Source organism: Kogia breviceps, chromosome 6, assembly GCF_026419965.1.
Source record: "Kogia breviceps isolate mKogBre1 chromosome 6, mKogBre1 haplotype 1, whole genome shotgun sequence".
Lineage (NCBI taxonomy): Eukaryota > Metazoa > Chordata > Mammalia > Artiodactyla > Physeteridae > Kogia > Kogia breviceps.
The window spans coordinates 145,438,502-145,455,033 of record NC_081315.1 but is presented as its reverse complement, the minus strand read 5'-3'; the positions used below and the strand labels follow the sequence as shown (position 1 = coordinate 145,455,033).

General features: G+C 50.1%; 1 protein-coding gene across 3 annotated transcripts in view; it reads left to right on the top strand.

Moving 5' to 3' along the window:
- FAM193A (family with sequence similarity 193 member A) overlaps positions 1–16,532 on the top strand; it is a 169,012-nt gene that overhangs the window by 106,725 nt on the left and 45,755 nt on the right. For 2 of the 3 annotated variants that reach the window (XM_059065987.2, XM_059065988.2), the window contains exons 7-10: positions 4,143–4,290; positions 14,372–14,449; positions 15,693–15,805; positions 15,940–16,182. In XM_059065987.2, coding sequence (XP_058921970.1) covers positions 4,143–4,290; positions 14,372–14,449; positions 15,693–15,805; positions 15,940–16,182 — 582 coding nt within the window. The remainder of the gene's footprint in view (positions 1–4,142; positions 4,291–14,371; positions 14,450–15,692; positions 15,806–15,939; positions 16,183–16,532) is intronic. The other variant, XM_067036816.1, reaches the window with a different exon arrangement.

Below are 16,532 nucleotides of genomic sequence, written 5' to 3'. Positions count from 1 at the left end.
TCCGAGGTGGCTTCACAAGTTGGGCCCCTCCTTGGACCTGCTGTCCCTGTGCTAGGGAGCCAGGCGCGAACGACCTCCGCCCTGCAGCGGGTGATTTTGCTCCTCCTCTGCTTGCCACCTGTGCACGGATTCCCAGGCTGTAGACGCGTTACAGGACAGCACAGACTGTAGTCACCTTGGTTTGAAGGTCCACACCAAAATACGGTTGGGCCAGATTCCCAAAGCAGGGGGATTAGTTTTACGTCAGTGTATTATCGTTGCAGTTAACTTACACGGTAATCACCTTTTTTTTTTCTCTTGGAATCCACGTTTCAATCCAGTCTTTGTTTCCTGTATTCCTATAACTCCCGTTTGAGGGGTCCTAGCTTTTCCCACGACTCACCCTCACCTCCGGAGCCAGGATAACCTTAAAAGCAGCTAGGGAAGGAAGACTAGGCCCCAGGTGGTCAGGACAGAGCGTTGCTGGTGTGGCCCGCGCCCTGCCTCCAGCGTCTCCCGCATCACCGCCTGCTTCCCGCCCGCTCTGACAGCGCCGTGACGTTCCGTGGCGGGTGCACAGAGACATGAGTGTCCTAACCGCGACCCGCATGGAGATTGTGCCCAGTTACGACGCTCAGATCCAGCAAGAGCACTTTTTATACAAAGACACGCATCTTGTGTGTGTGTGGGGTGGGGTCCTTATAGCAGCATTCCAGGGTACTTAGCCTTTTTTTTTTTTTTTTTTCTGGTGAGCCAGGGAGTTTGATGGGCCTCTCATCAAACCGTGGGTGGGTGGCAGAAACCTGAAATGCGTTGTAAAACTCCACTTTTTCCTGTGCCCTGGCCCTGGATTTCTCATCCTGCTCTTTGCGAATGGTGGTCAGTCTCCAAAGATCAGCAGTGTTTTAGGGTCTTCAGTGTTAATCCTGGGGTCAAGCTGCAGAGTTGCTCTCAGGAGCGGGTGAGGGGCAGGGTGCATAGAGATGGGGCTGGAAGCTGGGGAGAAGGCAGGCAGGGTGCTCCCCGGGCGTCTGGGGCACCAGGAGGAGCCATTCCTTTGAGCTCCCTAGGAGACACCTTTGTTGGACCCAAGAACAATTCAGATTTGAGCTTCTAGTTTACAGATAGCTATTTAACAACTCCTAAACATTTTGTGACAACTTATATACAGACAGTACCCCCGAAAGTAATAACTATGTCTGTGGCACACAAAATCCATAGTTGTGAGTATTTTAACACTGACACTTTGTCTCTGGGCCTGCATTTTGTTTAAGTTTATTATAAAGTAAAATACAGATACAGAAAACTACACAAAATAAACGTAAGCTGAGTGGATCGGTAGCAGGTGAACATCCCTTAGCCCCAAGCCAGCGTGCTCACCTAGAAGCAAGTCCGGGGCACGGGAGCCTCGCCCAGAGCTGGCACTCAGTTGGCTTGCCCAGCGATCCCATGACTCCCTTTCTTCATTCTCTCTCTTTTTGTTTTTTTGGCCGCACCGTCCGGCATGCGGGATCTTAGCTTCCCGACCAGGGATCAAACGTGTGCTCCCTGCGGTGGAAGCGTGGAGTCTTAAACGACTGGGCCTCCAGGGAAGTCCCGCTTTCTTTAGTCTCTTATTACGCACGGGCATTTCCACAGTCTTGCCTGCCTTTTTATTTGCTGTAGTTTTCTTTTTTCTTTTTTTAAATACAAATGATCTACCCAAAGGTTGACTTCATGAAAGGAACTGACTTAATTTAGGAAAGTTATGTCTCTCTGTGTTTTAACAGCTTTATTGAGGTAGAATTCACACACCGTACAGTTCACTCGTTTAAAGCGTACGATGCAGTAGCATGAATTACATTTGTAATGTTGGGCACCTGTCACCACTATTTCCAAAGCTCGGATGTCACCCCACACAGAGAGACTCTTGTCACCCTCAAACACTGACCTCCACTCCCGGCCCCTTTTCTCCATGCCTTTTGAGACTCTCTAACGTGCAGGCCCCCGCCCCTATCCACTTTCCCTTACAATTCACCCGTTTGTCGGGTAGCGATGCCAGGGTCTGGGTCCTCCAGCAGGCCGCTGGCCGTGCTGCCTGAGAGTTCGTGTGAGACCAGAAGCTCTGGCGGACGCTGCTTCCATCCCTCTAGCAAGACCGGGAGCCCCACTGTGTCTCCTTATTTGTTGTGGTGGTTTTAGTAGCTATTGCCCTATTTGGTCTTTATTTTAAGTGTATTGATATATTCATTGTTAGGGGAATGTTTAATTAGGCTTGTAAGTAAACGTACCTAGACTGATTTTATCTCATTTTCCTTATCACTTATTGTTTCACATAGACAATATTCATAATAGATATCACCAGCTGTTAACTGTCATGTGTTTGCAGAGTTGAACACTTAGGTAGTGACCTGTCTGCTGACCCGTTGGCGCTGTTGACCCCGAGGACACTTTGTACAGTCCAGCAGCTCCCTGCTTCCTCTCTGGACCCCAGCCCTGCGCCTGCAGCTTGTGCTGAGTGCCCCACCACACGAGCCCCGGGGCCCCCGGCTGCTTTGCCCTCCACTGGCTCTAAGTAGAGTCTGCGGCGTAGGACAGGAGGAGAGCAGCTCTCACCTCGGGCAGGAGCGGGAGGGGAGCACGAGCTCTCTCAGCCTCCATCCCAGCCTTCTGGGTGGCCTTGCGGGGAAGGCGGGGTTTGCTTGAAGAGTGGAAATCAGTTTGTGACAAGCAGGGTCGCAGAGGCAGGGGTTGAGGAGAAGACCGCTGCCTCGTGGGCTGCCGTGCTCTCAGGCCTGGGGGCACCCACGTGCTGTGTGGAGCCGGGGGGGCCTCGGAGAGGCCCTGGGTTCTGGGGCTTGAGGACCGTTGTTTCCTGGGGACAGCCTCGGTGTTTGAGCCAGCCCCATCACCCCGCGGGTCGCGTCGCCCCCTTTCCTGGCTCTGGGCTTTCCCGCACAGCTTTTCAGTGACCCTGTTTTCTGCGTGCTCCCTCCTTGAAGTGACGGAGCCGGTGCAGACGGCGTCGGCAAGCACGAGTCCGTCTGCACGACGTGCGTCTTTACGCGGTGGTCACCGTGGTGGAAAGGGAGGTGTCTGCACCCATGGAAGAGTTCTTGTTTTTAAATTGCTATTGTTTATTTTCATTATAAAATTATTAGATTGTCATTGCAATACAATTCTGAAAGCAGAGGAAACCCTGAAGAGAGGTAGGTACCATAAACAGCTGGGCGCTGCTTCCAGACTTCTTCCCGTGTCCACGCCTCCCACACACGTGCATCTTTACACGTGATGACATAGTCCTTTCTTCACTTAACGTGGGAGCATCTCCGTTTCAGAACATACGTCTGTAAGTGCACATGTGTCTGAGTGTGAACAAGCAGGTGTAAGTTAGTCTGTAATTAGAAGCCTTGTCTGGTGCGGTGTCACTGATCCCAGTGGGTAACTTCCAGTTCGTCCGGGTGAACAGCGGTGACTGTTACGCCTGCACAGCCAGCATCCTTGTGCTCCTGAGCGGTTATAAATGCTGCCTCTGCTTTTGAAATTGTTTGTTATGAGGTCTTTATCGCCGTTGCCTTGGTTCAGATGTTGACACGTTCAGGTATTAGGGAAAGGACCGGTGTCTGAAGATAGCCTGCCTGTGCGCCGGCGCCCCTCCCCGCTCTCCCGCTTCTCCTCTCCCACGCCGCCCTCCTCTTGAGAAGCCCGGCTGTTTACCTCTACTTGGGTCTTTTGTTTTCTGTTTATTTTCTCATCTGCCGTCTTACCATCTTCCTTAACAAGATACACAGAATAAATGAAGCTATGATTATATTTTTTATTGAACTGAATTTCCTGTTTTACTTCATTTGAAAACCAGGTCCAAATTTTGTATTTCTCATTAAATGTTTTGTCCTCTCTGGGTCAGTGAATCTCAGTAGGGAGAAACAGTTTACGACCCCACATCTAGTGAACTGAATCTCTGGGCCTTAGTCTTTGTAGAGCAGCGTTACTCACCACTCCTTTTTTTCTTAGGAGCTGTTGCTTCCTGGAGCTTCTCCTCTAGGCCAGACTCTGTCGTGGGTGCCTGGGCTGTGTGCTTAACTCATCCCGCACAGCAGCCTCGTGGGGTGTGTGGTGGTGCCCCACTTGCCACCTCGGGAGGGGAGATGATGGCCAGAGTGCTGAAAGGCCTCTCTCCCCAGGCTGGGGACCACGACGCATGACACCTGCAACGAGGACACGTACAGCACCCTGCTGCAGCGGTACCAGCGCTCCGAGGAGGAGCTGCGTGGGGTGGCCGAGGAGTGGCTGGAGTGCCAGAAGAGGATCGACGCCTACGTGGGCGAGCAGGTGGGCGTGTGCCGCCGGGACGGCCGCGGGGGGCCGTGTGCCGAGGGCAGGGGTGCGAGCGGGGGCTCCCAGCTGCCGCTGCTGCTCCGGGGGGCGCCCAGACTCGGTGCGGCCGGTGGGGGCCTCTGAGGCCTTTGGAAACAGCTGAGCCTTGTCGTGTCGGGACCCCTTTACTGAACACTGGCCACACGTGAGCTTCAGAGCCCATTCTGCCCCCGTCCCTAAGCATGTGGAGCGGGAGCGCAGACACCAACACACGCGGCCGTGCTGGGCAGGTGGTCTGCGGGGGTGGAGGGCGGACGGCAGGCGCTGCCGTGGGGATGGGGCCCGCGGGCAGGGCTTCCAGCCGGCGTCCCGGCCGGCCGGCCAGCCCGCCCGCCCGCCTTTCTAAGCCCCCAGGAGGGTTGGGCAGGGGAGGCGCTCAGCGTGGATCTTTTCCAGGGTAGCGCAGGGTGTGAGGAGTAATAAGGAAACCATGACAGAGCTCTGTGTCGTGCTTTGGAGGCCGTAGGGAAACAGAACCTTGGTTCTGGCGTCAGGCGGGTGCTGGTGCAGCGTCTGCCTGGGGTCCTGGGTGCCGCCTGGCCGCCGGCTGTGACGCTTCGTCTCAGCGTGGCCGTCCGAGCGTGGCGAGGGACTGGGAAGGAGGAAGGCCCTGGTGCGCCCGTGTCCCTGTGCGTTGCAGCCTCGCTCCGTGCGCTGTGTGGCCGTTCTCCCTCTGCAGCCTCAGGGACCGTGGCTGTAAGTAGTCTCTCGTTCAGAACGTAGGAGACCGTCTCTGACCACATTCTCCCGCCTGATGCTGGCTTTCCCCTCTGTCAGGTGCGCCTCGGTAACGTGGCAGCACTCAGCGCTGTGGAGCTGAGCTTGTCTTGGGCAGGGGGCTCCGCCGGCGCCGTGCGCTTGGTCTCTTCCGCAGTTGCTGCGTGTGTAGCGCGTGGCCTTGGGAGCCACTCTGTGCCTGGCACACGCTCCCCGCTGTCCTGGGGTCCCCGGGGTGCTCGTCTTCTCCAGCTGTGGCTCGTCGCTGACCACTGACGCCTCAGCTTCGGCGGCTGTGGGGGCAGGGCGGGCCCCAGGTTGCTTGACTGGGCTGAGTTTGGCGGGTGTCGGCGCGGGCTCGGGTAGCCGTGATCCCGGCTGCCTTCCAGCTGCCGTCCCTGTGCGTCCTCCGCCTGGACCAGTAACAGCTCGTCCCCTGGGGCCGCGTGCGGCCAGGCAGCCGGCAGCTGGGTCACCCAGAGGCAGAGGAGCAGACAGCTGCCCGCCCGAGCACCAGCCTGTTTTCAGGAGTGTGCTGGCCGGGTAGTAGAGGGAACGGGAGCCCGGAGGGGAGACTGCCGCGTGGGGACAGGGGCTGTTGCCTGTCCCTTGGGGTGTTCTCGACTCAGGTCCTGCGGAGGACCCTGGGGGGCATTGGGCGCCAGGCCCGCCCCAGATGGGTTGTGAGCCTCATTCAAGCCTTTCCCCTCCCTGGGCCTTCGTCTCCCACCTGTGAGATGGCAGAGTCCGATTAGATGACATTTTGGTTTTGTTTGGGCCTTTGTATTACATAATTCTGAATCAGTTTTGTGTGTGTGTGGTTACTACAAAGCAGGACTGCAGTAAACAGTCCCTTGTGTTCTGAATTGAGCTGCACCGAGCCGGTTACTGGGTTACCCTTAGAGGAAACCCCACGTCAGTTAAGTGCGGTGGTTTATCCAGAGTACAGAGGAGGGGGGAGAATTGGGAGCCCTGGTTTCCCGGGGCGTTGGGGCATCAATTCTCTGTGAAGGAGGGACCTTCAGAAAAAAATCAAAGACTAGATGCCAGCCTCTCGCTGGCTAAACTCTTGTCGTCGGGGCCCAAGCTGATGATAGAAGAAATTTGATGAGGCATTCTTGCTTTAAAAGAACGAGTGATGTGTGAAGGCTTCTCAGGGAGAGAGACGTGTGAGAATCAGGAGCTGGTCTGGGCTGCTTTGTGGGAACCCACGAGGTTACGCCACCCGCTGAGTCTGTGTCCTGCCGGCTCGGCTTACAGGAAGGGTGGATTGCGTCAGGTCACGGAACCCCTGTCCCCAACATTAGGCTGAAGAAAATACCCCCGTCCAGCAGACTGAGGATGCGTCTGTCCTCACCAAGGGCTGCTGCTTACACTGCCCTCCGCTGGTCCTCAGCGTCCGTGGGCCAGGAGAGGAGGGAGGCACCGTTTGTATGGACACCCTAGAACCTTGCAAGCCACGTGCATGTGCCGCGTCCCCTGAGAACCCTCTGGGTCCATGTGGACGATAAACTGCTTCAAGGACAACAGCAGACAGTCCGTCCAGACGGCGCCCCCAGCAGTGTTTGCTGTGGGCCTGGACAGCAACATTGGCAGCTCTGCCTCGGGCCCCTCTGCCACCCCGTTAGTATCTACAGTAGTTACTGACATGTAGGGAGAAGCTGGGTCCTGGCGAATCAGCTGGAGGGCGGATCAGATGCTGGTGGACGGGCAGCAGTAAACAGACTGTCACTTGGAAGCCTGTGCTGGGGGGGGTCCTAGACCGAGTTCTGGAGTCCAGATGTGAGGGCTGTGCCGTCTGTCCTCAAGGCATCTCCGAACAGGCCAGAGCCCGACAGCAAATGGCAGTGCAGCCTCAGGAACTTGGGGCAGCCCCTGTCCTCAGTGCTGTGAGGAGGTCTGGAGAGAGAGACCTCCGGCCCAGCGATTGAAGTCTGACCCCAGGGAGAAGCACAGGAAGACAGAGCTGCCCCCTCCCTGTTAGAGGAGATGTGCAGAAGTGAATCGACAGCAGTCTTTTTTTTAAAAATATTTATTTATTTGGCTGTACTGGGTCTTAGTTGCGGCAGGCGGGCTCCTTAGTTGCGGCTCTCCGGCTCCTTCGCTGTGGTATGTGGGCTCCTTAGTTGTGGCATGTGAACTCTTAGTTGCGGCAGGCACGTGGGATCATCTAGTTCCCTGGCCAGGGGTCGAACCCAGGCCCCCTGCATTGGGAGTGTGGAGTCTTAACCACTGCACCACCAGGGGAGTCCCGACATCGGAACCTCAGACGTGGCTGGACTAGGTGACCTGTGAGGTCCCCTGCATCTCTGGCCCTGACAGTGGGACTTGTTGAACTTTGTGTTTGATGCTGAGCGCTACTCGGGGAGTTTGCAGAGTTCCGTAGTGGCAGTGGGGAGACGCTCATTCGTGAGTACAAGTGCAAACGAAGGCCTGCGGGCATGTGAGCAGTGCTAGTCCTCTTGTCGAGCAGGGGGCTCGCCGTCTGTCGCAGAGGAGCCTTCAGTCCGGAGTTGATCTGAAGGGGCTTCCACTGCAGCTGGCGGTTCCTTCTGCAGAGATTGGTGCCATCCACTAGAGTTGGGGGTCTAATTTATCCCTGACTTTTCCATCATGTTTTGTCAGTGTAAGCTTCTGCTGATATCAGTACCTTGTGGTCTTATTTAGATGATTTCAGAAAACCGGTGTAACTCAAATGATACTTCAGCTGAAGAGAAAGAAGATAAATGATGACTTACTGTGCAGTGTGCTAAGCACTAATCCCTTTGCTGCTCTAGGAATATAATATATTAGGGATATAATGCACAGTATTATCACGGCTATTCTGGTACAAATGGGGTGTGTGTAAAAATAACAATATACATGTTTTTTCTAAAAGGAAAACACGGTCTTAAGAAGTAAAACTGGGCTTCTCTGGTGGCGCAGTGGTTGAGAGTCCACCTGCCGATGCAGTGGAACATGGGTTTATGCCGCGGAGCGGCTGGGCCCGTGAGCCATGGCCGCTGAGCCTGCGCGTCCGGAGCCTGTGCTCCGCAACGGGAGAGGCCACGACAGTGAGAGGCCCGCATACCACACACACAAAAAAAGTAAAACTGAAAGTGAATTTATTTCTTTAAAAATACTTGTTCTTATAGCTATAAGTGTTTACATTAAAAAAGAAAGATCTTGAATCAACAACGTAACTTTGCAACTTGTAGAAAGAAAAAAAGATAAACTAAATCCAAAGCTAGCAGAAGGAAGGAAATAATAAAGATTAGAGCAGAGGTAAACAAAGACAGAGAATAGAAAAACAGTAGAGAGAATCAGTGAAACCAGAAGTTGGTTCTTCAAGAAGAACAGCAAAATTGACAGACCTTTTTAGCTTATGGACTAAGAGAAAAAGAAAAAAGACTGAAATTACTAAAATCGGAAATGAAGTAGGGACATTACTACCAGTCCTACAGATATGAAAAGAATTACCAGAGAGTACTGTGAACCATTGTACACCAACAAATTGGATAACCTAGTTGAAATGGACAAATTCCTAAAAACAAAGAACCAACCAAGACTAAATCATGAAGAAATAGAGAATCTGAATAGACTTATAACTAGTAAGGAGATTGAATCAGTAATCAAAAATCTCCCAACAAAGAAAAGTTCAGGACCCAATGGCTTCAAAGGTGAATTCTAGCAAACGTTTAAAGAAGAATTAATACCCATCCTTCTCAGACTTTTCCAGGAAACGGAAGGGGAGGGAACACTTCCTAACTCATTCTGTGAGGCCAGCATAAGTCTGATACCAAAGCCAGACAAAGAAAAGAAAAGAAAAGAAAAGAAAAGAAAAGAAAAGAAAAGAAAACTACGGACCCGTGTCCTTTATGAATATTGATGCAGAAATCCTTAACAAAATACTAGCAAACAGAATTCAGCATATTTAAAGGATTATACACCATGATCAAGTAGGATTTATTCCTGGAATGCAGAGATGTCTCAAGGTATGAAAATTGATTAATATAACATACCACATCAACAAGGAAAAGCCACACGATCATCTCAGTTGATGCAGCAAAAGCATTTAACAAAATTCACCATCGTTCATGATTAAAAACACTCAACAGAATGGGAATAGAAGGAAACTACCTCTGTATAATAAAAGCCACAAATATAAAAAACCTAAAGCAAACATCCTCCTCAATAATGAAGGATTAAAGTCCAAAAGGGAGGGGATATCTGTATATGTATGGCTGATGCATTTTGTTGTGCAGTGGAGGCTAACAACATTGTAAAGCAACCATACTCCAATAAAAATTAATTTTAAAAGAAATGAAAGATTAAAAGAAAGCCTTTAATCCTCTGAGATCAGGAACAAGTCAAGGATGCTTGCTTTCACCACTTCTGTTCAACATAGTACTAGAAAATCTAGCCACAGCAGTCAGGCAAGAAAAAGATATAAAAGCCATTTAAATTGGAAAGGAAGAGTAAAACGATCTCTGCAAATGATGTGATCTTATATATAGAAAATCCTAATGACTCTTCAAAGAAAAAACTGTTAGAATTTAAAAACTGTAAGTGAATTCAGCAAAGTCAGCAAAGGAGCAGGATACACAGTGCACACACAAAAATCAGTTGCATTTGTACATAACAAACAGTGAACAATCTGAAAAGGAAATTATGAAAGGAGTTTTGTTTACAATGGCATTGAAAAGAGTAAAATACTTAGGAATTAACTTAAGGAGGTGGAAGACTTGTACAATGAGAACTACATTGTACAATGTAGTTGTACATTTTTGCTGAAAGAAAATAAAGGGGGCATAAATAAATGGAAACACATTCCTGTGTTCCTGGATTGGACAGCTTAATATTGTGGAAATGTCAGTAGTACCCAAAGTGGTCCACACATTCAGTGCAATCTCTATCAAAATCCCAATGATGTTTTTTGAAGAATAGAAAAACCCATCCTAACATTCATACAGAATCTCGAGGAACTCAGAATAGCCAGAACAATCTTGGGGAAAAAAAGAACAAAACTGGAGGGCTCACACTTTTGATATGAAAACTTTCTACAAAGCCACAGTGATCAAAGTGGCGTGGTATTGGCATAAAGACAGACATATAGACCAGTGGATACAGTAGAAAGCCCAGAAACAAACCCTTGCGTATGTGGTCAGGTGATTTTTGACAAGAGTGCCAAGACCCTTCGATGGGGAGAAGAGAGTCTTTTCAACAAACGGTGCTGGGAAAATTGGGTATCCACCTGCAAAAGAATGAAGTTGTGCCCTTGTCTAATACCATATGGAAAAGGTAACTCAGAGTGAATCAAGGACCTATGTGGAAGACCTAACAGCACGGAAGAACCGTAACAGCACATTTACTCTGCGTGAGATGAGCCAGACACACACACAGACATCCTGTCTGACCCCACTCGCCTGAGGCCCCTGGAGTAGGCAAATCCATGGAGACAGAGAGTAGAAGGGCGGGTGCCGGGGGCCCGGGGAGGCGGGCGGTTATTGTTTAATGGGGACTGCGTTTCACTTTTGCAAGATGAAGAGAGATGGGGATACCACTGAAATGGTTCAGACGGTTTATTTTATGTTACACGTATTTTACAAGAAAAAAAAAAAGCATTCTCTGTCTTTTTACAGTGGAAAACCATCCTCTTTCACTAAAGCAACCCAAAGGTGCATTCTTATTTTCATTCACCTGTCGAGGAACTACAGTGCCATTAATACCAGTTAAGGGAAATCGAGCAATTTTAGTTGCATCCAGAGGGTACCTGTCATTCTAGAATCCTTGGAATGGATACCAGTCTCTTCTAATCAAGTAGCATTTTAGAAACTACCTAGTAATTCAAGATTGCAAAAATGTTGCACATCTGTAAAATAATTAGTATTCACAAATACGTATGGCCATGGGGAGACAGTTGACAGCTTTGAAATCCGTTGTTCTTGTTTGCTTTTGAAGATTTATCCTTTATTTGTTGTGTGACACATATATAAGCCTACAGGTACCCAAATGTTCCACAGAATTAATCCCAGAGGCTGCGAAGAGGTCAAAGAGGAGGTTTCTATTGATTATATTTATCAAACAACTCTGTACTGAGCTGTGTAATAAGATAAAGAAATGATTACTTTTTCTAATGTTTAGCTCATTTTAAATCATTTTTGAAATTTGCAACAGTAATAGTTACTCACTAAAGAAAAATGTTTCTCCTGAAAACTGCAGACCCACGTTACATAAAGGGAGAATTAGCACCAATATTGAATCTTCCCATCCAGAAATATGGCATATATCTCTTTTTTTAGGTTGTCTTTTATAGCCTGTATTATGGTTTTAGAGTTTGTACATTTCTTACTGAATTTATACGTAGGTGTTTTACAGTTTTAGGGACTTTCGTGAGTAGCATCTTAAATGGTGGAATAAATTTTCTAAGGAGTTACTGCTGGTCCTTGTAGGAAAGCTGAGTTCTGCTTTGTGTCCAGTCATCTCACCGTGTTATCATCTCTCAGATAGTTCTGGAATTGATTGCTTTGAGTTTTCTAGGAGACCATGATATCGTTTACAAATAATAATAGTTTTGTCTTATCCTCTTTATTAGCATTTGAACTTTGTGTTTTGTTTTTTCACTTCAGCTAGAATCTTCAAAGCGTCATGAGTAAGAGTTACTAGCAGCAGCATCCTTGTTCAGTTCCTGGTTTTGTGGAACGCTTTGGAGGTTTCACATTAAGTCTGATGCTTGCCATACAAATTTTTGATACTTTTTAGCAAATTAAAGAGCCCTTCCCTGGTGGAGGAGTGGTTAAGTATCCGCCTGCCGATGCATGGGACACAGGTTCGAGCCCCAGTCTGGGATGATCCCACATGCCGCGGAGTAACTAAGCCCGTGCGCCACAACTACTGAGCCTGCACTCTAGAGCCCACGTGCCACAACTGCTGAGCCCGTGTGCCACAACTACTGAAGCCCATGTGCCTAGAGCCCGTGCTCTGCAACAAGAGAAGCCGCCGCAATGAGAAGTCTGCGCACCGCAACGAAGAGTAGCCCCCGCTCTCTGTAACTAGGAAAGCTTGTGTGCAGCAATGAAGACCCAACGCAGCTAAAAATAAATTAATTAAATAAATAAATTTAAAAAAAAGTTTTTAAAGCAGGAATAGACATTAAATTTATATGTTTTTTTCTCTTTTTATGTGTTTTTGTATGAATTAGATTAGGCTTCCTAATTTTGAGACATCTTTGCATTTCTGGACTTAAACCCTACTAGATTATAATATATTATTCTTTAATCCATTATTAGGTATTTTATTTAGGGTTTTTATATCTATATTCTGAGGTATTACTGAGTTTTCATCTTTGAGGTCTTGTTTGTTTTGTATAAAGGATAATTATGCTAATCTCATAGAATGAATTGAGAACTTTCCATGTTTTTCCAGTTTTTAGGAATAGTTCAACTTTCCTGTTCTACAAAGGGTTTACGTAGCCCCCACCATGAAACTTTGGGGCCTGGTTCATTTTTGCAGGGGAAGGAGCAAGGACTCAGCATCTTTTACTGCCTTTTCGGTAAACATTGCGTTCATGAACCTACTTGGGGTTTTCTACTTCTTAAGTGAGTTTTACAAATTGATATTTGCCTGGGAAATTATCCACATCATTCATATAAAGGGGTGGGCTTAAGCTTGTGCTTACAGGGCAGCTGATGAAAATGGGTGCATGATGGCTACCGGAGAATTCCCCTTGCCTCTAACTTCACACTGTAAGGGGAGAGCACTTGTGCCCCTAAAAGGAGGCCGGCCAGCGCTCCTGGTGTCCCAGCGGTGCCCACAGCCTGCCCTCTGAGCTGTCCAGCTGTCGAGAGAGGCCGCAAGTCTAGATTGTTCGGTGAAATCTCGAAAGCTTTTTCATGTTGGCTCAGCTTGTAGAGCACATTGTGCAGGGCCAACAAGGTAGCCGTGAGCCACCTGTTTGCAGCTGTTGTTTAGCTATGAAAGGCGTACATTGTACAGATGTTTTCTCTTGTGGTTTTAGAAGATCTTTGTATGTGTCTGTGTCCTTTCTCACGCCCACTGTTTTTGTTGTTCCTTTTCTTCCCTTGTTCGGCCTGGGGGGGAGCTCAGAGCACCAGCTTTTGGATTTATTGATCACATTTACTTCCTGGTTTTCCAGATTTCAGCTTTTACCTTTAATTCCTTACTAGTTGATTGCTTGTTTCGTTTTGTTTGGGCTCCTTACATTGAACGCGTACTTTTCAGGCGTTTTTTTTTGTTCTATTCTCATAAATGCCACTAGACTATACATTTTCTTCTACATCTTGGGCTCGTCTTATAAAATTTGATTTCCTTGTCAATTATTTCTAAACAGACTGTAATTTCAACTTGAGTGTCTTCTCTAATACTTTTAATAAACTATTAAAAATTTTTAAGTGCATGAATTTGATTTTATTAAGTTACTCTTTTATTTTGGAGGGTTTAACGGGCAGGGGTTTTTTGTTTGTTTGTTTTAATTTGAAGATCTAATAGGCTATTTATTAGGTGGGTCATAAATCGAGCAGCTGGGGGGCGCTCCCGGTTGGCAGTGTTGCCTTCCCTGTAGGGCTGACTATGTGCCCTCTTGCGGGTTTTCTTTTTCTAATAATTTTGAAGATATGTATCCCATATCCTTTCAGTGGTTAATTTACAAGAATACATTTATATAAACACCAAGATTTAATCACTTCATAGCCTCCCCCTTCAAATAAGGCAGCGCCTTGAGCCCATTCTTACTTCCCTATTCCCCTCAATTTCTTCTTAGTTGTGGTAAAATCTACATTACTCAAAGTTTACTACCTTAACCGTTTCTAAGTCTACAGTTCATTCGTACTGAGTGCGTCACAGTGCTGTGACCGTCGCCGCTGTTCAGCTCCAGAACTCTCTCATCTTCACGAGCCGCAGCTCACGCTCCCCCCTCCCCCTCCCGCCGCAGCCCCTGGGGCCTGCTGCGGCACTCAGGGTGACGTCCCCAGGGCTCACACTTCACGTGCAGGGCCCCTCGTGGTTGTTCAGTGAACCGTGACTGTCCACTCACCGTATGGACAGATCCACCTCTGATAGGTTCATTTCTCTTTACAATCTGAACTCCTCGCGGTGTTTTCCACGCAAGAGAAGTATTTGCGATGATTTTGAGCGAGTCATGTGAGGCGCTGAGATCGAGTATCAGGTAGTGTTTCTGTAGTGCTGCAGCTTCTGTCTGCACACGCGGTCTCTCGTATGTACCACTTAAAAAATCTCCCCTTGAAAATGTCGGGGGTGGCTCTTGCTGGTACTAAGCCTGTTTGTGTTTTTACGTGTCCCCCCCCCACCCCCCGTGAATTAGGTGACAATGAAAAGCAAACAGCGCGTGCTAACAGAAGACTGGGAGCTTTTTAAACAGAGGCGGTTCATGGAAGAGCAGGTGAGGCTGTGGGCCCGAGGGGCCGCTCACAGGGGTGGGACTTGCTCCCTGCGGGTGGGCGGCTCCAAAAGGCCGGCGCTCCAGCACCACACTACGTGTTCTGCTCACTGTTCGTGGCAGTGGTGTAAACTGGTTTTCCTTCCCACTTCCTTCTCTCCTGTATCCCTCAGGGGACCACCCACATTTACAGAGCCACCTGCTCAGGCCACAGCCACCCCTGAGTCCCCACGGACTCCTCCTAGGCGGGTGGCATGTCCCCGGTTTACTCGCCAGGGTGCATACAGTGAAGTCCCAGGGCTGGGACTTGGTGCGCTCCCCGTGTGCCAGGGGCCGTGCCTTCGTCGTGGCTGCTGGCGGCCCCAGCGCACCCCTTCCTCCAGCGGCTCTTGCCCCCACCCCTCTGCCTGACCCCCTGGCAGAGCTCCCGGGGGCTGCGGTGTGGTGGTCTCCGGGCCTTGGACTTCGTTGGGAAACTTGCTTCCGGTGCATGTGCCGGCTTCTCTCCCAGTCAGTCTCCCTGGCCGGGCGTGCTCCCTTGGCCTTCCCTAGGTGTCAGTGGCCCCAGCCTCTCCCGCACCCGTGCTCCGCTCGCTTACCTGCGTGGCTTGTGTCCTGCCCCGTGGCTCTCCTGGCCGCCACCCATCCCATCACCCCAGCCGGTCCACAGGCTCCTTCTCTAAAATCCAGAGCCTCGCCTGCTCCCGTGGAAGTTTAGGTGCCGCTTCCCAGGTGGTTCCCGGGTCCACCCTTCTCCGTGCTCCGCCGGCGTCCTCTCCAGCCGGCCTTCCCCGCTGCTGTGTGCTTTCCCACCCGCCCGCTGCCGTCTTTGTGCTGAGTGTCCAGCTTCCGTCGTGCCTCGTAAAGTTTGTCTGTTTAACTCACGGGCTCTGTGTGCACAGGCCTGATGATCTCTACGTTTCTGGTACCTGGCAAGTACCAAGCCCGTGGCAGATTCAGGGTAAAGGCTGGGTGTCTGCTGTGAGGGGTGCCGCAGCAGCGTGTTTGCCGGGGAGGAAGCCTGTTCGGGGTTACTGGTCTCTGGCCTGGGTCAGGGCCTCTCCCAGCCCCACGGCTATGTGCACCACACATCTGCGGCCCCTCTTCCTGGCCTGCCCCACCTTAGGAAGCTGTGGTCATTGGTTCTGAGTGTGACACACGCTACCATAATTACTGGAAAATATAAGCTGTGTCATGGGGCGGTGCGTCTCGCAAAACTAACCCGTTGTCTCGTGGTTTCCTCCAGCTGACGAACAAGAAGGCCGTCACTGGCGAGAACAGCTTCACGGACACCATGAGGCACGTGCTGTCGTCGCGACTGAGCATGCCTGACTGCCCCAACTGCAACTACAGGAGGAGGTGAGCCTGCGTGTGCGCGCCGCGGGCCTGCGGGACCCTCGCTGACCCCGCAGAGGGCCGGCACCGACCTCTGAAGAGCACGGTCCGACCTTCTCTGTTGGCTGTCTCGGTAACTGTCCTTAATTCCCAATCAGATGTGCTTGCGATGACTGCAGCCTCTCACACATCCTCACTTGTGGTATCATGGACCCCCCCGTCACTGGCGACATCCACATTCACCAGCTGCCACTCCAGGTGGACTCTGCTCCCGACTATCTCTCTGAGATGCGCCCTCCTAGCGTGTCATCAGCAAGCTCAGGGTCAGGCTCCAGCTCTCCCATTACAGTTCAGCAGCATCCCAGACTCATCCTCACAGACAATGGCTCTGCACCAGCTTTGTAAGTCGTGACTTTGTCGTAAGGTTTCAGAAATTTAACTAATCCAGTGATGAGAGATAGAGGCAGTAATGTCTACAGAAGTATGGATGGCATCATAGTGCTTTTCAAGAAAAAGGACCCTTCATTCTTTTAAGCAGCTGTTAAAACACGGAATCAGTAAGCCCAGACTTTGACACTGTTTCACGACCTGGCCCGAAAGAGGGTGAATGAGTAAATGCAGTAAGGCAAACACACACACACATGCTGGCCCGCAGGGGGGTGTCTCCCTGCGCCCGCCCGGTCACGGGTGGCCAGCCCGCTGCTTGTTCCGCCTCGTCGTCGGCCCGGCGCCCCTGCTTGTTCCATGTCTT